A 21620-nucleotide genomic window follows, 5' to 3' on the forward strand; every position below is an offset into this window, starting at 1 on the left:
TCGGTCATTATAATTGGCATATGGATTACTACAATGCATCAAGAGCCCATTTAAGGACTACTATCAACATACGGATGTAAGAATAGTCGATGAACTAACCCTTGTTGTTGGTCTAAACCAAGCTTCCAGCATCACAAAGCCGTTCAGACTGTCCATTAATGGCGCACAATAAAGCTTTTCGTCAAAAAAAACTGGCCGAGAAATGCTACCTGAAAACATGTAAAAATCGGAGCTTTTAATCTTCTTTATTACGTTAAAAAGGCTGTTACAACTCTCACCTTTAATTCTCCAAATTGTTCCTAGAATGGTGTTTGTTGTGATTCTTTTTCTCCGTTACAATGACAGAAACCGCGGCCAAACTACATCTCCCAGATACCTCTGGAGCTCCGCCCTGTAATTGGGTGCCGTTAAACAACTACAAAATGGCCACCATCGTAGTACACAAGCATTCGTCTTCGTGCACGGTTCACGTCGGTTCCAAGGGCGTCCGAACAACGAGATTAATAAGGTAATTTTGTTTCAGAGACCTCGCAGGAGGTTGGGAGTGTGCGTGTGAGAATAGTACCAAACAATACGGAGAACTATGGTCTAACGACTACGTTTTCGATTGGTGTGCAGATTCCGGCTGGTTAACTAAATTGACTCGCTGCTCCTGACTAGAACTTTCCACTCCGCCCAGGATGAACAAGGGGCTACAGATGCATACATAAGACACCGTATACACCTGCAAGTAAGTTTTCGATTTTTCAGCCACCAGACATCAGGGTAGACGTAGTATTCTTGTCTCTAATCTCTGTTCTAAAAAACTGTTTTTTCTACTCTGCTGTTCACAGATCCTTCCATTGGACGTTCTTTTACCATCCATTTAAAGCTTTGGTTGCGTTATTTCAAACTTTAGGTAAGGCTCTTGATCAGAGTGTAGCGGCCTTTAAAAACTTTTTCGGAGGGGTTAATTGGTCTAACTTGGTGCTGTTCGTTTTTGTTTCCCAGAGAGCTTTGGTCCTGATGAGAATCCCCGGTGAAGGGATTCGAAACGCGTTGACCCACCTTGACTTGTCTTCGCCTTCGGCCAAATAACTGCTAAACAATTTAAAAATAGACGTTTTTGAAATAGTGCAAGTGTTATTCACTGATGGCCTGTTCTTTGTACATATAAGTGTAAATTGTAAATTGAATGTTGTCTATTGTCTGAATGTCTGAGGTACGCTAGCTGTGTGGTTATTCATATGTGTTTATGTAATGTAAATATTTGAAATGCACCTTTTTGTTTGTCCTTTTTGATTAGTAATTTTTTTGTATATGTTTGAATCATTCTAAATATAACCGTGCAAAATAATAAGAAAAATTTGCATAAAAATATCTTTGATTAAAATCAATCAAAAAATGGATAAAATGGATTTGTTTAAATCAGTTCATTTGTTAAAATTTCTTTGAAAGTTCAGTGCAGCACCGGCACCCTCTCCTGTTCTATTTGATTATCTTGACTTGGCCCTGCTGCCTACGAGTCAAAACCCAAGCTTGTCTTGCTAATATTTGTTTTAATGCAAGCTAGGAATGAGAATGAACCCTCACTGAATATGTGAGTAGAGTTTTATTTTTGGTTTTATGTGTGAATCGAGGTTTTTTGTTGTTTAATGGACTAGACTGCAGTGACTCTTAACCTGTGATCCAAGGACACCTGGGGGTCTGCGAAGCCTACACATGGGGTCCCCAACTGATAACACGGCGGTCCCAAGATTCCAGTAATGATTGCCTGGAAGTCCACAGCTTATTAAAATGTAAACATAGTTGACAAATGGCTTAATTGTCATGCATAACACATCGGCCAATTGTGGCTCTGTAGAAAACAGCACGTTACATGCTGGGGCTTTGAGCCCATAATGAAAACATTCAAGGCAAAACTATAAGCTCCATAATGCAATATACGGTTGACTAAAACGTAAGGAATGGTGGGTGGTATTATATGCAGGGCCACAGGAATTATGCGGCAGTAGAGGACCAGATAATGCAATAGGGTTTACAAAACTATGCAGCAAGGAAAGGCAAATTAAACTTCCAAATGCGCCAAAATCTGAAGCAGTATTATTTCTACATTTTGACATTTTAACAACTATCAAAAGTGTCTGGGCACAGAGGCACCACATTAGTACCAGTCTAACACCGGAATCCAGCAATCAGCAAGTGAAAGGCAACTGCCTAAACTATATACAAGCTCTGCCACTGCTCGGAATCACGTGTAGCGCTTGGTTTAATAGTTTTTGATTAATTTGAGTTAGAAACGAAAGCTCTTTCCTTGTTGAAATCTTCAAATTATGCAGATGGTGCATCATGTGGCAAATGTAGAAAATCCACGAGTGTGCAGATAAGGGATGCAGTCACAGAATTGTATAATTGTAGCGTCCCTTATTAGAAGTCACAGTGCCAATTGCCAGACTTCGGCAATGTAAAATAAAATGTCGTTCCTAACTTTCTTCATTTTCTTCTTGTAGACAATGAGCCGTTAAATATCCCAGTGGCTGAGAGGGCAGAGATGGTCTTTCGAATGAAGATGCCAGCATCTCACTGCTAGTGGCCTAAAAGCAACTCTTCTTGGAGAAACAAATAGTTATGTTAAAACATTATTTACCATGCGCTCATTCTCCACCAATACATGTATTGCCTTTTTGTTCTGTGAAGTTGCGCGGTCACATTTTGACTAATAAGTTAAAAATAGATGTATAGAAAAAGATATTTATCAGACCAATGCGAGCTTTCACTGGGAAAAGTAGAACAAAGTGCTGGCGCTCCTCTTTCGGAGCCCGCCAGGGGCCAGAGGTTAGTGTGACTTTGGTGCAGCGCCTTAAACAGATGCAGAACGCGAGGCAGGTGATGCCCCGTCAAGGCCCCAGTTCCTAGGAGCCATATGCTACAATCACTGCTTCAATGGCACCAAGCGGAGGGCCTTCCAATTTCAGGTAAAGATAAGGCTCCTCATCCTCAATGAATGGAGACTTTTTTGTAAGGTTGGATTCATGAACTAATGTGCAACAAAAAGTGTCGTTCGTACACGGTACCGGCAGATGCCACGTTTGCAAGTAGCAGCAGCAAACCTCTACTCGTTGCAGAACCGTCTTGCTCCTCCAATCGTAAGCCTAGAAGTCCTCAAATACCAGCTGGGCCTCATTCTTACGTCATATATCTGCAGCCACGAATGCTACAAGCAAGCAATATTCTTTCAACTAAACCCAAATGTAAACGATAACGTAAACAGCTCACATCTGCCTCTCATACACATACATGCTTCAAAGACACTAAGGGCCCGATTACAATTTTTGGCGCAGCGGGTGGTACACCACCACCACCCGCTGCACCAAAGCAGAGGTTGGGCCGCCCACCAGATTTGGAGTTTTCTCCTGTCTGGCGGGCTATTTTTTGGCGTTCCCACAGCGGTGCCTCTAAAAATAGGCACCGCAATGGGAACGCCCCCAAAAAGTTCCTGCAAATGTAAATGTAAATGTCAAGGTACTTATAGAGCGCACTGTCACCAGACAGCCACCTTGCGGTGTCGCCTTTGCGGTTTCCTGGCGCTGATACTCATACCGCTGTGGAACCCCTCCTGGCTTTCCCTGTGAAGTGTCCACTCCTGGGCACCCCCAGGGTGAAGCCAGGCATCCTTAGCGCTGTTGGGGCCGGTGTGGAGGCTAAGCAAGCTATTGCCCAGAGTTGCAGCGTGGGGCCCATGATTAGAATAGGCACCGAGGCGAGAATAGACAGGTCCGAGGAAATTGAGCCCGAGCCCCGCCGAGGCGGGAATCGAACCCTGGTCCCTGGCCAGAACTCTGCTTCAGGGTCTGCCGCTCTAACCATTGAGCCACACTCCTCCACTGCACTGCATGGACTGTAATTCCCATGCCGTGCAGGAACTGGTGTTGTGTGCACACAGGGGGACACATGTGCCCCACCGTGAGCATCCACATGGCATGACGCACCAGGGGGCCCGGTAGGGCCCAGTTTGTTTCCTCTCGGCTACGGTTTTCAATGTGGTGGAACAACCATGAAAACCGTGGCGGAGAGGAAACTCGTAAAATGCTTGGTGGGACCATGGCGACCCCGCCAAGCATATTGCAGCTTTAGGAGGACCGCCGCGCCACCGCCAGGGAACGGCGGTTCCCTGGCAAAGTCAGCAGTCCTAGGGCGAATCGTCAGCCAATGTCATAATGAAGCGGTTGGACCTCCGGTGCGGCGGTGGCTGGACCATCAACACCGCACCACCACGAGTCTGGCAGTCCTCAGACTGCCAGACTCTTAATCGGCCCCTAAATTGTTCTGCCCCCAAAAGCATATGTCACATATCTGCTCACTGGCAATCTGTTCAGGCTGGTGTCACAGAAAAAATAGCAGCACTTATGTATGGCTATGTTATAGAAACAAGTACCAGTTATGTGGTACTAGACACCACAAAGAAGCCTGGGCACACTAGCAGATTCATCTGGTGATTACACCCATGGGTCGCATTGGAGAAATAAAGAGTGGCAAAGGGAGCAAACATGCATTGAACAAAGAAGACTGGGTTCAGGCCTACCTGCATCTCCTTTTCCGAATACTTCTGAGGGTTTTTGCTGCCCTGGCTCTTTTTCCGCAGTTTTTTCAGTTCGAGCTGACATTTCTCCAAAACCTCACCTTTGTTTTTCTGCTCTGCCTGATATTTCTTCAGCGCAGCCTTAACATTTGTAGGGAAAACACGGGAACAGCAGATGAATACGCATCCACCCATTAAGCCTTTTTTTGTCAAAATCAATGAAAATAAACCAAATTTGAGCATGGAGTTACAAACATTATTTGAGAGGAAAGGAAAATGTCGTTCTCGCTACCTACCTACTCCTCTCACAAAAGTATCGGCACTATCCCAATAAAGAACTCCTCCTGCGAAGACGTGCACTCATGACGATTAAAAAGTCGAGCACTCCAGCTATATATAATATTGGACTAAGACGCGCCTATGTGAAGCCACAGGCTTGTTAACGGTTCGCACTGTGCCTAAGACACAGACGGCAGCAGAGGAAGCCGCGTCCAGGGGACTTACATTCAGATATCGGGCATCCAGCTCCACCTTTTGCTCGAGCTGCGTGAGGAGTTCGTTGTGGAACGATTTCAGCTGGAAGGTAAAAACAGAAGGTTAGTGGTTGCAGCCAGGTCTCTCCATGCAGAAACAATGACAGGTGCCAAGCATGGCGAGGCTGGTCGTCCAGGGAGCACAGGAGGCACCAAACGGAGGCAGAAAAGGAAATGAATGCGGATGATGGCGGTCCGGACGTGTCAAGCACACGGCGCTCTGCATATGGACAGGAAGGTCAGCAGGGATAGAGACAAGCCTAAAAGGAGGGACAGCGCACAAGAGAAGCTAGAAAGAGCCATGCGGATTAGATCTATAACGGGGCCATCTGGTCACAAACTGGCAGATAATACAGGGTGGAAAGGTGGGGGCGCATGCATGATAAAGAACAGATTCAGTTAAAAAGCTGCAATCTACATTAAAAAAGATTTGATTAGCATTCTTAATGTGTTTTGAGAACAGTAACTATCAAGAGGAGAATATCCTGATCATAAGCCAGGCATAGAAGAGGTGTGGTGGAAAAAACAGCTCTGAAGTCCTTTTCTGGGCATGAGCCGACTACTTCATCACAGCTCCAGCAGCCATACCTTAACGCCTCATAAGCCACGCCACTCATGTCCTCATGTACATACAACCGTCATTCAATCAGTCCGTACTGGCAGAACACACTTACCTTGCCAAGGCAAACTGCCGCCCAAAGAATCACTTGCACTACTATCCAGCTGATCTGGATGTGCCCAATCTTGCCCAACGACAGAACAAAAGAAGCCCAATAATACCAGAGGTCCCTGAAAGCAGAAACCGCCCTGCAAAGAAAAGTCAGTTAGGAAGTCCCTCAGGATTCACTCACCATTTCTTCTAACTGGTTCTGTATCTGCCGGTGAACTTCAGCCATCTGGAAGAGAACATCCCCTGGAGAAGAGAGAGAAAGGAAAGCAGGTGAATAGACGGGCCGGCTGCTGCAGCACAGATACGCCTAAGATCGTCCAAGCACCTGGCGGAGATGGGTTGGGTTAGGCCAGAAACGCCAGGCACCTCACGTTTGAGCCAATGGGGTCTTCTCAAATTTAATTAGCCACCAAGGAGAGGTGGGAAAATTCATGGCATACTATAGAGTTTCAATATACAAACTGAGATGTGCTAACTGCAAAAATGCAGCTACATGAAGAGGTTGAGCTTGGACCTGTGTGTAACTATAAGCTGATTACTCTGGTTATGCAATGCCCCAAGAAGGGAGTGAAAAGAGAAAAATATCTCTCGCTCTCTCTCTCAACACCCCCTTATCCCACCCAGGCTGCATTACAGACTCGTGGAGAACATGCCCATACCCTCAGTCCCAGTCTGAGCGCCGTGACCAATCACAACACTGCGCGGCAGCGTTGTGATTGTCCCAGGGGAGCCAGGGTGCTTTCAGGCTGCTTCCTGTTCCTGCAGACAGGAGGAGCGACACGACCAGGAGGAGCAGAAAGGAGGACGCGGAAAGCAGGTACGTTGAATTACATTTTTTATTTAACCTCACCCCCACTTTCTAAAATAAATCCCTTTAGTTTTACAACTCAAGCAAAATACTAAAAATAAAAAACAGAGCGTTTTAGACATTACTGTGAAATGTAATGCCAAACAGCTTAGGCACAACAGCATAAAAATGCATGGATTTAAGTGAATCAAATGGACATTCGTGACTTCTATAATCAATGGGGTTGAACTGAATGGTTTTACACCGAAAGCCAGTTCCTAGCACTCGCCCAGCCCTGCTATTTGGTTAAACCGATGGGAGGTATTTTTTAAAGTACTTCCGACTAGATGGAACCAGAGAACAGGCCTACAAGAAGAGTACCAGCCGGAACCACTAGTTGTACACATTAAAAACAAGTGCCACAGGATTAGATTTATAAATAGTTAGACAAATAAAGGGTGACGTGGCCTTCACTGGGACGGATCATCAATAGTGCAGCAAGGGCAGTGTCACACACCAGTGCTCGTGTGTGTGCTGCCCATAGCACCCCAGATTTTACCATACCCTCCTACTTCTGTTAGGTTGGCTCATTTTCGTTGATACTACCAGGGGCAGCTGCACCCCTGCTACCTCACTAATTGAGCTCAACTGAAATTACAGAATTTGATGACAGAAAAAGACTCCACATCCATTTAGGTGTCCCTCTTTCTGACTCCAAAAAGTCTTTGCAAAAAGAAAAAAGCATGGCTTCCTTAGTCTTCGGGGTTACCCCAGCTTTCCCCCATTAGTGAAGACAGCATGCCTTTGTCCCTTTTTTGCTCTTCCAACAGACCAAAGACAAAAAATCTCAAAGAACAGATACTCAAATGGTCGTTTCTCTGCGCTCCGTGAACGCAAAAGAATTCTCACCTTCATACATTCCTAAAACTAATTGTTCCTAGCTGTGACTGTCAGCCGTCTGATGGTTTGCAAACTACATTTCCCAATTTCTACTAATCCCATACAGCAGGAAGCTGGCTCTGTATATACTATACCAAAGTAAGTTATGGTGTGCACAGAGTCCAGGGAATCCACAGAGGTATAGCAGAGGCTAAATTAGGTAAGTACTAACAGCTGTTAGTGGTAGTGTGGGCAAGCAGTTAGGCTTATCCGGAGGGTGTGCTATGCATTTATTGTATTCACTCTCTCAAGGACTGATTACACACACTCAGAGACAGAACCCAGACCAATTGGTTAAGTATAAAAGGTATACTTGTATTTTATTTCCAGAACCAAGCAGGACTTGGGTACAGGTAGGAAAAATGTATTTTCAATTGTAAACCTTAACACAGAAATGCAATTGGGAATGGATTTGCAATTGATACAGGTTGGTATGGTTTTAAAAAGCAGGTTACTTTACAAAGTAATTACTTTTAGAATATTTCTTGGTTACTTTTAGATTACATAGAGCACTGAGAGAGGGTATGCATAGATACCACACCTAAGGATCTCACAATACAAGTTAAGTAAGACGTCCCCAGGCTTGAGTTGTAGTTCGTTTTCCCCAAACAAAACAGGTCAACACAACATTTTTAGGCCCAAAATCTCATAAAATGGGTTCCTATGGGGAAAAATGGTTATCGGTTACACAGGTAAGTAAACGTCTTACAAGTGGGAGTTTTAGGGGTTATGACCACCAGCTGCACTGGGTCAGCCGGGTGCAGAGTGCAGGGGCCCAATGTCAGTCAATAAGGCTAAAGAGACCTTCGGTTAGGGAATGCTTATGAGCAGGCCACTCAGGTGTGGGAGCAAAGCTCCTGGGGTCAAGGCCATCACTGCAGGGGCCAACTATCAGAACAGAAGCTGCACCACCAGTGGACAAGGGGGTGCAGGGTGCCAAGGAGACATTGTGGACCCTGTGATTCTCAATGGAGACCTTTGGTTTGGAAAAGTTGCTGCTGGCTCGGGCTGGGAGACTTCCTGAAGGTGAATACCAGCTGTAGAGGTAAGTTGGATTCTTGGGGGATGCCTGGACACCGTCGGTTGGGCCACCCAAGGCCGTGGGGCGTCGGGTGCAGGGGTGTCTTCTGGCATTAGGTTTCATTACCAGCTCCGGTCATGGTCGGGGGGACCCTTCAGGCTGAGGCTGCAGGCGTCGTCTAGGAGCTTGAGGTAGGTCAGGGATCACCAGATTCCAGGTCAGGATTGCTGAGGAGTCCTCCTCGTGGTGTTGGGCCACTCGAACTTGGGCCGTTGGTGAGGAATCGGAGAGTTGCCGGAATCCGGGTTCTGTGAATGAGTCTTGGCTTAAGCAAATCTGGTGCATCACGGGAGACAGAGTCTGTAAGATGGTTGTAGGACAGTTCCTCCGGGCTCTGGTGGTTTCGGGCTGCTTGACTCGCAGGGTTTCTTGCTGTAGGCAGGTGGGAGACTGAACAGGCCGGTAGGGCCGAGGCCAAAGCAGTTGGTGTCCCCTTACTCTTGGGTCAGCATGGCTCTTCGGTCCTTTTTTCTTCCTTGAATCTGAGGAGGCAAGGTTCAGAGTGTCCCCTAAATACTAGATTTAGGGGCGATTGAAAGGGGGTGCAGGTCGGGACCACCCTTCCTTAGGGTGGGTACACCCCCTATTATGCCACGATCCAGTGGGAGTGTGCACAAGGCTTTCCCCAATTGGCTGGGTCCCATACCTTCAAGATGGAGGAGACTGAGATGTGTGCTTCACCTTGTCTTCCCCACCTGAGGGGTATGGTTGGCAAAGGTGGGAACACCTCTCTTCCTAACTTGATTTTCCTGCAGATTCTCCCGCCTAAAGTGTGGGGCAAAAAACCAGTGGGAGCCAGTTGCTGGGGGCAGCAAAAGGTAGGGACAGCTTCCAAAGGTGGCAGGCATTTGAAGCTTCCCCTTCGTGGACACAGCCAATCCTGGGGGAGGAGGCATGACACCTCTGCCCAGGATGGGCTTTGCTTCTGAACATTGAGAGCAGAGGCTCTATACCCAGGTGTCCAGAAACCTGTTTGGTGGTGGCAAATGGCAGGCAGCCATTCCGGAACCACATCAGGACTGGTCGTTTTTCAGGGGGCATGTCTAAGATGTCCTCGGAGTGCATTTTACATTAAATCCAACACTGGCATCAGTGTGGGTTTAATGTGCTGAGACGTTTGCTATCAAACTTCCCATGTTTTAGTAAAGCCATTATGGAGCTGTGGAGTTTGTAATGACAAATTCCCAGACCATATACTCTTGATGGCTTTACTACACTTAAAATGTCTAAGAATTGACTTTGACACTGTAGGGGTACACGGCTCAGCCACTGTACCCTCACCTGAAGGCTAATGAACCAGCTAGAAGGGTGGATTACCTCGGCCTCAGGCAGTGGGCTCTAGGCATGGCAACACAGATATGTGTGCCATGTCGACAGTTCACTTTTCCCTGCACCAAAACACGCTGCCTGCAGAGAGAGAGGGGAAGATAGATAGATATCCTCTAAGGGTGGCACAATAGGTGCTGCAGCCCTTACAGGCCGCCTCTGGTCACAGTGCCCTTGGTACCCAATGTACCTTTTACAAGGGACTTACCTGTGGCCAAGATGGGCCAATTGTGGGTACAAATGTACAGTTTTGGGAAAAACATAGGCCCTGGGAACCTGACTGGCAGTGACCCAGGGCACATTATGTCAGACTGCATTAGATGTTAGGCACAAAGTGGGGAGTAACCATGCGAAAAGGGGCACCTTCCTACACATACCATGTGGAGGTTAAAGACTAGGGTTCTTGTCTGGTCTGAGAGGGATGTCTATGTCCAAGGACTGGGCTGTTAAAAAAGTGGGGAATCATTCTAGACCTTTTTAGGTTTCGGTTGACAGCTCCACTGTTGCATGACATAGCTAACAGAAAAAAGTTGCCAAAAGTACTACTGAGAAACTGGCTTGGGCTCCGCCACATGGTGGTTTTCACTTGAGCACAGCATTTGATTAGGCAGTAGTTGTGTATTTCCACCAAAAAATAAAGCTTGTTCTGCACTTTTTGCCCAATGGGAAAGGTTATGTTAGATTCAAGAAGAATGAACTAGTTATGGTGGCAAACCAATAATCAAGGCTACTGGCATGGCCACTGGAATTATGCTGAAGGGGTGGACCAAATTATGCAGCAGGGTCTACTAGTTTAGCTGCAAGAAAATGCAAAGTATGAAGCATAATGCAGCACGTTCTGTGATAGTATTACCTCATTATTTGGTCATTTGTATACGTCAACACTAGCTGGGTAAAAGTTCCCCTTATTAGTACCAGTCTGGTACAGTAATAAGCAAACAAAAACCTTTTGAACGGACCTCGCCTGGTGGTTGTTCCCATCGGACCCTTCCGCAGCTCTGTAAGCTGCGCTACATCTCTCCGGACCCGCTGTGCAGGTCCCACTTCGAGGAGGAGACCAGTGGGTGCCCTGGACTTCGTGCTGACACCTGGAGGACCGCTGGGGCGTGCTGAGGGACACTAGTAGGGCTGCGAGCAGAGTTGCAGGGACTCAATTTCCCAGGAGTCCCTGCCTGGCCAACCTGCCACACCTGGCCCGCTCTCCCTGCTTGTCACGCCCCCCGCACTCCCAGTGCGATTAAAGCTCTTCTGTTCCTTTCCCCGGCGGGAAACCTTTTGAACGGACCTCGCCTGGTGGTTGTTCCCATCGGACCCTTCCGCAGCTCTGTAAGCTACGCTACATAAACCCTGACGACATACAAGGCAGTGGGGATGAGGGCAGTGTGCTCCTGGCCAGTCAATCGCAGTCGGACTCATCCATGGATGAGGACTCTCTGAGAAATGTACCCCGCAAAAAGAAAAGATGCAAGGGCCACCAGAGGGGGGGTGTTACTAAGATCCAAAGACCCAATGCCCCAGCTCAGCCTACCATCATAATCCCCGAAGTCACCCCCACCTCACACCCTGTCTTGGTTTTAAATGATCCCCTGTGCCCTCCCCATATCCCCTTTGGGTCCTCGGACCCATGTCCTACCTGTTATAGTAGTGATGATAGCCTGCTGGCCAAAATGGAAGCTGTGTTTAAAACTCTTTTACTTCCCGTACTTGAAAGAACACGTTTGATGACCTTAAAATTGGACACACTTGAGACTCTTGTAAACACCAATACTGGCTTTTTAAAAAAGATAGTTAACCCTCAAAATGCCCTGGGGAATCCTAGTTCTTCGAGTAATTCCAAAGGCCAGAGAAATGTAACCATAGGTAAACTTCCATCCTCAGCATCTGCTAGACCAGTATCCACTAAGCCTGATCTTAACAAAAACAAGGGCTCAGTGGCAGGGGGGAGCTCTGGGAATGATGATTGTACGCCTGTACCAGCCACTTTGCTACAGGTGCCAAAGAAGGCTTCTTTTAAATTTAACCAACAATTCCAGCCGAACATCCCTACACCTCCTGTGGCTACTCGGGTACAAGATAATGCGAGTGGTGTTCCGAGTACATCATCACAGCCCAAAATAAGTAATGGAGTAAAGGGGTGCAGATCCATCAACCCCCCTATTCCCCTTGTGAAAGCAAATAAACGGGCACCCCCCTGTACAGACCTACCTTCAGAAGCCACCCCATACACGATAGTTCTAACAGGTGTTGCCCCACTTAGGGAGGGTTTAAATGAATCACATGGGGACCTCAGAAACAAAGTTGTATTCTGGCTAAATAAAAACCGCCCTCTTCCCCCCTCCTCCTCGACTGAAATATTGTTTGTGAGAAGAGTTGAATGGGTGGGCCACTGTACCAAGGACCTAGAGGGGGACTGCATCATTATATCCTTTAAGGATCCCCGGGTGGTAGATTTCCTGCGTAGGGAAGCAAGGTTTGGGAGGTTGGGTGATGTGCAGACACTGGGCCTTGGGTATTTTTCATCCCAAACGATCCTGCGAGTTCCCCTCTAGTCATACCTTCCCTAGAAGACCTGTTAGGAGATATCTTGCTGATGGAACACCTTACATCCCGCAGTACCCTTTATTGTCTAATCGCTACGAACCCCTCTCTGGCCTGGAGTGTATCGATTGACTTCACCCGGTAGCTGGCAGCGGGAGTGTTCTGGGTAACCAAGTGGGTGGGGCTGACAGAGTCTGTACTGAGGTATCTATACAGGGGGGTGCCATCATGGAGAAGGAGAAGGTGGTGGACTCTGCATATCATCATCAAGATGACAACATGGTAGTGGGTTCCCAATTTAATATAGTTTCATCTTTGGGAGTGGATCATTGTAGCATGCATAGCACAACAACACCCAGTCAGGTATTGACACTCAAATTAGCATCATGGAATGTAGCAGGGCTGAAGGGGCGTATGGCTTCAGAGGACTGGCTGGATTTTATTGATACTTTTGATATCCTACTGTTCCAGGAGAGCTGGGCCCCTGATCCAATTCATAGGGGCGGGTTCCTAAATTTTTTTAAACCAGCAATAAGGGGCAATAAAGGTCGCGCATCGGGGGGGTTAGTGATCTGGGTTAAACAGTCCATTGGCAACCGACCAATGGAAATTGTTCCGGATAACCCGGACCTCTTGGGAATTAGATTAAGTAAGGATAACTGCCAGGACATTGTAGTCATTAACATCTATGCACGTGGTCAACCTGGAGGGCGCTGTCCTAGTATCCTAGATGTGTTAGACTCTTACCTTGAAGGGATAGGGAGATAGGGAGAGACAAGTTACTCGTCCTAGCAGGGGAGCTCAACTGCACCTCTGAGCCTCTTTATAATGCGGGGGAGGACCTGGAGTTTGAGGAGGACATTGTCTGGAATATCCCGATGCTGTCTTTGAATAATATTAAAAGAACCTCTGAGGCAGCTTTACACTGGATGGGGTTGTGTCTGGACTGGGGTTTGAGGGCAACCAATGGTCGTACGGCCTCTGATAAGGATGGAAAACCCACTTTTGACAATGGGGTGAGGAAAAGTAGAATAGATTACATCTTGTTAAAAATGGAATATTGGTCACTCTTGGATGATATGGAAGTTGTGTCTCGTCCTGAAAGTGACCACAACCCTTTGTCATTAAGCATGAGACTCCCAGGTGGATTCGGCAGGTCTATAACTGCTGTTCATCTAACAGGTGATGCTATCTTGACAAACGATAGAAGAAGGCTCAGATGGTCCAGGGTGGTGGAGAATCCGACCCCTTTACATAGCATAATGAAGGTAGTCTCGTCGACTTTGAGCGACATTTCGATTCTTGCCCCCACCATGGATGTTAGTGATCAGATTTGTGATCTTCACGAACGGTGCTTTGCTAATCTTAAGGCCCTCTTAACCCTTCCACCCACACAAGGCAAAGTAAAGGCATATGGATCCCGTGAGAAATGGTACAATAAAAAGGGAGGCACAAAAGTCGTTTAGTCAAAGCAGTGAAATCTAGTATTTCCAGCGATATAAAAGAGGCACGTTCAATGTACAAAAAAAACAAATTCAGTGGGAAGCGAAAAAGGAGTGGGATGACCCACATTGGTCTGACCTATTGGACGCTTGTACTTCTGGCAACCAGATCAAGTTCTGGGAAATCGTTAAGTGGGGCAGAAACCCCGATTCCCAAACTACAGTTAATCATGTGTCTGCAGAAGCATGGGTTGATTTCTATTCTGGCCAGTTTATGGATCCTGATTTAGAAATCGACATTGAACTAACCAAGCAGGAAATTACCCTTACCCTTACTCCTAACCAAGAGTTAAACTTCACGCCACTGGAAACTGAGTCTGCGCTCCGCCTGGTCCAAAGGGGGAAGGCGCCAGGGATGGACTCCATCCCGGCTGATTTATTCAAAATCAATCCCCAACTCTGGGTTCCTTATATAACTGCGGTAGCGAATGCTATTGCCAAGGGGGCCCGGATCCCCGTGTCCTGGAAGGGGGCGGAGATTCTCCCCATTTTTAAAAAAGGGGACCGTTCAGTCCCGGGAAACTACCGTCCCATAAGTTTAATTGATTCACTTCAAAAGGTCATCGCAAGGATGGTCCTTGCCCGAGTTCAGGGGTGGATGGAGTTGGAGGGTATCCTGTCCCCCCTACAGGCCGGTTTCAGATCAGGTACCAGCACCATTGACCAGGTCTTCAGATTTTGTCTGATCTACTGGAAGGTGGTGCTGTTGGGCGGCGGGTCCATCTACGCAGCCTTTATAGATCTGAAATCGGCCTTCGATCTTGTGCCAAGGGCTAAACTCTAGACCGTTCTTACAAATTTGGGACTGCCGTTAGAATTATTGGACATGATTGTAAGATTACATGAGGGAAATTTTGCTAGGGTGAGGTGGGGAGGCCAAGGGCAGGTGACGGATTGCTTCCCCGTAACACGTGGCGTCCGTCAGGGTTGCGTTCTGGCACCTACACTCTTTTTGTTGTTCATTGACCAGGTGGTCAAGTTCTTTGCTAAGACCCCCACTGATGCACCCTCTTTGGGCGGGACCAAGTTCCCTATGCTCATTTTTGCCGATGACACCTTACTTCTCTCAAAGACTCGTAGTGGTCTGCAAATCGCATTGACCTGATTTGAGGAGTTTTGTAATGTCAACGATTTAAAAATCAATGTGAGCAAAACTAAATTTATGGTTCTAACTAAAAGTCGCCCCATTAGGAGCTCAGTGAGCATGAATGGAGTCGGTTTGGAACAAGTTGAGGTTATGACCTATTTAGGAGTAACCTTGGACTACCGTCTCCGCTGGAAACCACAGGTTGACACATTACACCTAAAATTTGCTCGCCTTACTGGTTGTCTTCTGCAGGAGCAAAAAAGGTCCCTAACTAAACGTGCCAAACCCGCACTTAAGATCTATGCTACCAAGGTAAGCTCCGCGATATTGTACGGGGCAGACCTCTGGGGGCATATGGACCTATCAACCCTGGTGAAAGTTCAAAATAAATTCTTGCGGAAACTGGTAGGACTCCCCCAATCAGCTCCAATCAAACCACTATGTCTGGATATGGGCTGCAACTCAATTAACGAAATGGCTCGATACAGGCTAGTAGCCCTGTGGAGACGTATCTGGACTTCCCCAGACTTAAGCCTCTTTGCTAGGGAACTTGAGGAAGTAAGATCTATTTGGGGGTCTAGTAGTATACCCTGGCTTCGTGAAGTGAAATTGATCTTGGATGACATGGGTCTTAATCAGCTGTGGGTTTCCCTGGGTTCAACCGCCTTTCCTTCAAAACAGGAATTTAAAGCACTTTACTGGGCTTTTGTTCGCCAAGCATTAGTTATCGCCTCAGATTCTACTAGCTTAACAGGAAGGTTCTTGTCCCATAAATTGGACCCTTTCCTGGAGAATTACTAGGACGTTATAACTAAGACACTTGACAAAAAGCTCTACCACCAGTTCCGAGTAGGGTCTCTACCCTTAAGATCCTTCACCAAGAACTCGTCTAACCGAGCGAGTGATTTCTGCCCCTGGTGCATTGGTCACAAGGAGAGTGTTGGCCATCTCCTATTTGCATGTCCAGCTTATTATGCTCCAAGAAGCAAATGGATTAGGCCCATTTGCCGCCATCTTAAAGTCAGAGGGAGTGCTGAGGCTATATGGGTGCTTCGTACCAATACCTCTGAGGTGGTAGTTGTGGGCGTAGCCAAATTCCTGGGGTGGGCATGGGTGATTAGAGCAAGATATCTGCAGGCACCTTGATCTTGCTCTCGTTTTTTAACTTCTCAACGGGTTTTTTCATGAATTAGGTCTTTATCATACTGTTTAATTCTATTTTTAACGTTGAAATGTTTTTTGAAATTTATGAAATTGTAATGGTTTTAAATTAACTATCTTATGTATGTCTAATTTCTATTGCTTTCAATTGTCTTTTATGATGTAAAAATCGAAATAAAGACTTTAAACCACCAACCACCAAGCAAACAAAAACCTTTGCTTAGGGCGTTCAACTGTGCAGCAACACCTATTTGCACATTTTTTGTAACTTTTAATCCATTTGAGGTAGAAATGTTTGTTAAAATTTGAAGACTATGCAGCAAATGATGGATTATGTGGCAACTGTCGCAAATCCAAAATTATCCTTGGGAAAAAACAGACGCCGAAACGCATAATTCCAGTGGCCCTGGCTAGAGGCCTGATCGGTTTATCATGAAAAGGTATCAAAGACAGTAGACATCATATATCTATTATGAAAAGCATAGATTAAAGTCAATAAGCATGTAAGGGTGGAGTGTTATAACTCTGTATTAAAATCTGTTGAGAGGTATTTTCTTATAGGGAATCTTACAGATTACTGTAGTAGGCAAGGGTTTTGGTATTCGTTACATCATCTGACAAACTGAGGCAATAGATGATTTACATTATGATAAACTCCATTATTTCCTTTCAGTAGAGACAGTATTTTGCTTTGCCAGCTGTCATTTTTAAAAGAAATATGTGATTTTATGACAGATGGTTTATTTATTCATTTATTTATAAAGTTTTATTATGCGCGAACATGACCACCGAGGGTATCAGAGCGCTTAACAGATTATGCAGCCAGGAGGGTATAGGTAAACAAACAGAGTCAAAAAAGCGAAAAGTACAACATTTTAAAAAATGTCCAGCAATCACATCAGCAAGCCCTCTGGGCTACAAACAGCAGCTATGGATCCCAGGTCAAGAGGGGAAGGCGGACTGAGGCAGATATTTCTTTATCAAAAGTCCTTTAACTTTCATTTTGAAGCGGACAGTGGAAGGGATCACAATGACTAGGAGGGGGGGGGGGGGGGGGGGGGGAGGGTGAGGAGAGTTCCAGATCCTCTGCGCCATGCCTGAGAAGGTTTGATTGTACGTCTTTTTTTTCTTGAATTTTTGTGGTTGAGTAAAAGGTTGCTGGCACTTCTGGAGGCTCTTGTACCACATGTGAGCTCCAGTTTCTGGGCGAGGTACAGTGGGGTCTTGAAGTGGATGGCTTTGTGTGCCATGCATGCAATTTTCAACTGTATCAGAGCTTCACATGGGAGCCACTTCAGGGCCAGCAGGTCCGGAGAGATGTGGTTGTATGTTTTAGTTCCCATTAGGAGCCTAGTGGCAGAATGGCGGGCCACCCTAAGCGGAGACGTTTTCCCTCTGGGCAAGTCACACAGCTTTGCGCTGCCATAGTCCAGCTTTGCGATCACTAATGCTTGCACTGCAACCTTTAGGTCTTGGGCAGGGAAAAAGGGTTTGAGCTTCCTTAAGATGCGGAGTTGGAAATTCGCTCCTTTGGTGAGGGAGCTGATGTGCTTTTGCATTTTCAGACTATTGTCTAATATAATACCAAGCGAGGATGCAGAGTCCACAAGGTGAGGTCTACAATTGAGAGCAGTAAGCTGATTCAGCCATTGTTCCATGACCGGGGATTGCTTGTGGGGTGAGATTAGGAGGAATTCTGGTTTTAGAGCATTTAGCTTCAGGTGGTTCTGTGTCACCCAGCTTTGTGTTTCCAGCAGGACTGAATTGAGGGACTGAATGTCCTCAGGGGAGGAGACCTTCAAATAAAGTTGGGTGTCATCAGCATACATATGATAGTGAATGCTGCATCAATCAAGACATTTGTAAAGCGCGCTACTCACCCGTGAGGTCTCAAGGCGCTGGAGGGGGCTGCTGCTACTGCTTGAACATCCAGGTCTTGAGTAGTCTCCTGAAGGTAATTTGGTCTTCAGTCTGCCGTAGGAGGATGGGGAGGGTGTTCCAGGAACTGGCGGCTAGGTAGGAGAATGATCTGCCGCCGGTGGTCGCTCTGCGGATGCGGGGTACGGTGGCGAGGGCAGCGGAGCGTAGCTGGTGGTTCGGGGTGTAGAATGAGAGTCGTTTGTTGAGGTATGCTGGTCTGGTGTTGTAGTGCTTTGTGTGCGTGGGTGAGGAGCTTGAAGGTGATCCTCTTGTTGACGGGAAGCCAGTGCAGGTCTCTCAGGTGGGGTGTGATGTGGCTGTGGCGAGGGATGTCGAGGATCAGGCGTGCAGAGGCGTTCTGTATGCGCTGCAGCCGTTTCAGCAGTTTGGCCGGGGCTCCCGACTAGAGGGCGTTTCCGTAGTCCAGTCTGCTGCTGACGAGGGCCTGGGTGACCGTTCTTCTAGTGTCGGTGGGGATCCACCTGCAGATCTTTTCAGAGCATGCGGAAGGTGTTGAAACAGGAGGATGAGATGGCGTGGACTTGCTTGGTCATGGAGAGCGTTGAATCGAGGATGAATTCCAGGTTGCGTGCGTGGTCGGTGGGTGTTGGTGCTGCTCTCAGAGTTTCTGCTTCAGAGTTTCTGTTAGAGGCTCCATGAACAAGTTAAAGAGTGTAGGAGAGAGTGCTGAACCTTGTTGAACCCCCAGCGTAACCGGTGCAGGATGGGACAAGGATTGGTTTACCTTGAAGGTTTGAGATCTATTCAGGAGGAATGAAGAGAACCAGTTAAGCACTGGCCCAGACAACCCCATCCTGTGCTCCAGGAGGTCAATTAAGAAATCGTGTTTGACAGTATTAAATGCTGACAAGAGGTCGAGAAGTATCAGTAGGCACGACTCATTGTGGTCCAGCATCCTTAGCGCATCATCGACAATATGCGTTAGAGCCGACTCTGTGCTATAGCCCGGGCGGAAACCAGATTGACATTGGTCCAGGAGCTGGAAATGATCGATGTGGTTGCAGAGTTGGGCCAGCACACATTTCTCCAGGAGCATTGCCAGGGTGGGGGTGTTGGAGATTGGGCGAAAGTTATGCAGGTCCGTGGGATCAGCTGTTGGTTTCTTTAAGATCGGGGTAACTAGCCCCGATTTTAGGCAGTCTGTAATATCCCCTTGCTTAAGTGATGCATTGACGATCTTAGTCCACAATGTTAGTATGGAAGATCTCACTTCCGGGAAGAAGTTCAATGGCAGAGGGTCAATGTAACGATTGGAAGGTCAACAGTGTTTTGCGAACAGTACTCATCCAGGGTTTGGAACAGACTCCAGGATGCATAGTTTTTAGGGGGGACGGGATGCACAGGGTCAGAGATAGCCCCGCCTAGTGAACAGAAGGAGGTCCATGGCCTGATTGACAGGTGGTCCTGGGCAGATCGTAATTCAGTTTCAATCTTACTAGACTTAGCAGTGAAAAAGTCTGCAAATTATACACAATTAGGCAGTGCCCCTTGACCCAGAGACGCAAGGTCCGGATGACTATTGGCTTGGGACTTTATGTGTTTGAACTGTTTTTTGGGACAGTTTTTTGCTTGGTCAAGTTGAGTTCTGAAAAAGGTGGCATTCGAGCATCTGATGAGTTTATTATAAATGCTTCTTAAGGATCTCAGGTGGTAGAGATGCTCAAGGGAGGGATAAGACCGCCATTGCCTTTCAGCAAGCCTTAAGTTTCCTCTTTCGGAGTTAAGACTATCTGTAAATCAAGGTTTGGAGCGTTTAGAGGACATTCTTTTAAGCTGTAGTGGTGCAACCGAGTCTAGTACGTTCAGCATTGTGTGGTTATAGTGGACCGCAAGGTCGTGAACATCAGACATGCTCGGGAGGGGGGGGGGGGGGGGGGGGGTGGCAGAATGTTCTCGCAGAGAGCAGTCGGATCTTGAGGGTTGGTGTTCCGTATGCATCTTTTCAGCTGTTTTGGGTTCTTAGGCTTGGCTTTACATGTTCTAACTGAATCAAGAATGCGGAAGGAAATGCAGTAATGGTCTGTCCAATCACATGGGAGGATCGAGTCCAGGAGGATGGAGTTGGGCTTACCAATAATAAGATCTAAGGTAGCTCCTTTAATGTGAGTGGGACTGTCACATATTTGGGTTAGGTTGAGGTCAAGAAGGAAGGATTTAAGGCTATTGACCACAATCATTTACATTGTTCCAGTGGAGGTTGAAATCTCCCAGGAAGATCTGAGTGCCATGGAAGTCTGCATTGTCCAAGATAATGTCCATGATTAGTTCTGAGAAGGGAAGGTTGTTGTGGGGGTGTGGTAAAACGTGTGCAGTTGACAGGAGTGATTATTGCCACCAGACACTTCAATGCATAGGTATTCACAGGACGGCAAGGGGTCAGTCTGTAGTACTTTCACTGTAAGATTGCTACGATGTAAACATGCTATGCCACCACCTTGACCACTGGATCTGTCCGACCTAATGATATCATAATTGGGAGGTATTAAAAGGTCCAGGATGGGGGCAGCTGAGTCATTTAGCCAGGTTTCCGTTAGCATTACAAGGTCAAGATCCTGCGCCAGGGTGAGGTCGGCAATATCCGTAGCGTGCTTAGCCGCTGATCTACAATTTAGAAGCACGCATTTGAGACTTATGTTGCTGTCAGTTAGTGTCTGCGGAGTGGTGGTGAGTCTTGTGAGGTTGTTCACATTTAAGGTTCTGGTGTTTGATCTAGGTTCCCTGAAGGGGTCATTGGGGATGGATTCAATTTGTTGCATGTTTGCCATGGTGGGTGGATGTGCTGGAGCATAGAAATGTAAGAGAGAATGAGTATCAGAAAGGGAGGCTCTACATCTGGAGGGGCGAGCAGGGTCGTTAGGGAGCGGAATGGTGGACCACCTATGAGGTGTGTGGGTGATGTGAGAAGGTGACCTCCGAGTATAGTGGGCGGAGGGGGGCATGGTTCACACGCAATCAGGGAGCGAACGAAGATGGTTATTTTTCTTGGTGTAGCAGCTTAGTCTGGAGTTAGACGACAAAGCCTCCGTGATATGTCGAAGACTGCGAACCTCTGTCTTAAGTTGTTGTAAGCAGAGTGCTATCTGGCTCAGACGGCCTTCCAGTGAGGTGTGAGGATGGGATTGGGAGGGTAGGTCCTCAGGACCATGGAGCTGGTGAGAGCAAGACAGGTCCGGGGAAAGTGGGGCGGGTGGCAACTGAATGTGCCTGAAGGAAGAAATTCTGGAAGATGGGGCTACATACTCGGAAGGATGGGTAGGCTAGGGGAAGAGCTAGAGATGTCGGGGGAAAATAGGGCGGACGGCGACTGTGCCCCGATGGAAGTGGTTCATGGCAATGGAGTTGCAAGCACGGAGGGATGGGTAAGATAGGGGAGGAGGGGACTGACATATAGTGACCCCTGGAGGCCGGTGGGAGCCTGATGGGGTTATGTGTTGGGAGAGAATCAGGGCCATGCTGTAAGCCATGTCGTTAGTGGAGTTAGGGCATGCTAATGATGC

At 47.1% G+C, this 21620-nt stretch overlaps 1 protein-coding gene across 5 annotated transcripts in view; it reads right to left on the reverse strand.

Annotated features, from left to right (window-relative positions):
* BAIAP2 (BAR/IMD domain containing adaptor protein 2) overlaps positions 1-21620 on the reverse strand; it is a 366531-nt gene that overhangs the window by 149554 nt on the left and 195357 nt on the right. For all 5 annotated transcript variants that reach the window (XM_085617413.1, XM_085617410.1, XM_085617414.1 and 2 more), the window contains 3 exons: positions 5943-6004; positions 5063-5134; positions 4562-4699 (listed from right to left, as the gene is read on the reverse strand). In XM_085617413.1, the coding sequence (XP_085473539.1) occupies positions 4562-4699; positions 5063-5134; positions 5943-6004 (272 nt within the window). The remainder of the gene's footprint in view (positions 1-4561; positions 4700-5062; positions 5135-5942; positions 6005-21620) is intronic.

This window comes from Triturus cristatus, chromosome 7, assembly GCF_964204655.1.
Source record: "Triturus cristatus chromosome 7, aTriCri1.1, whole genome shotgun sequence".
Lineage (NCBI taxonomy): Eukaryota > Metazoa > Chordata > Amphibia > Caudata > Salamandridae > Triturus > Triturus cristatus.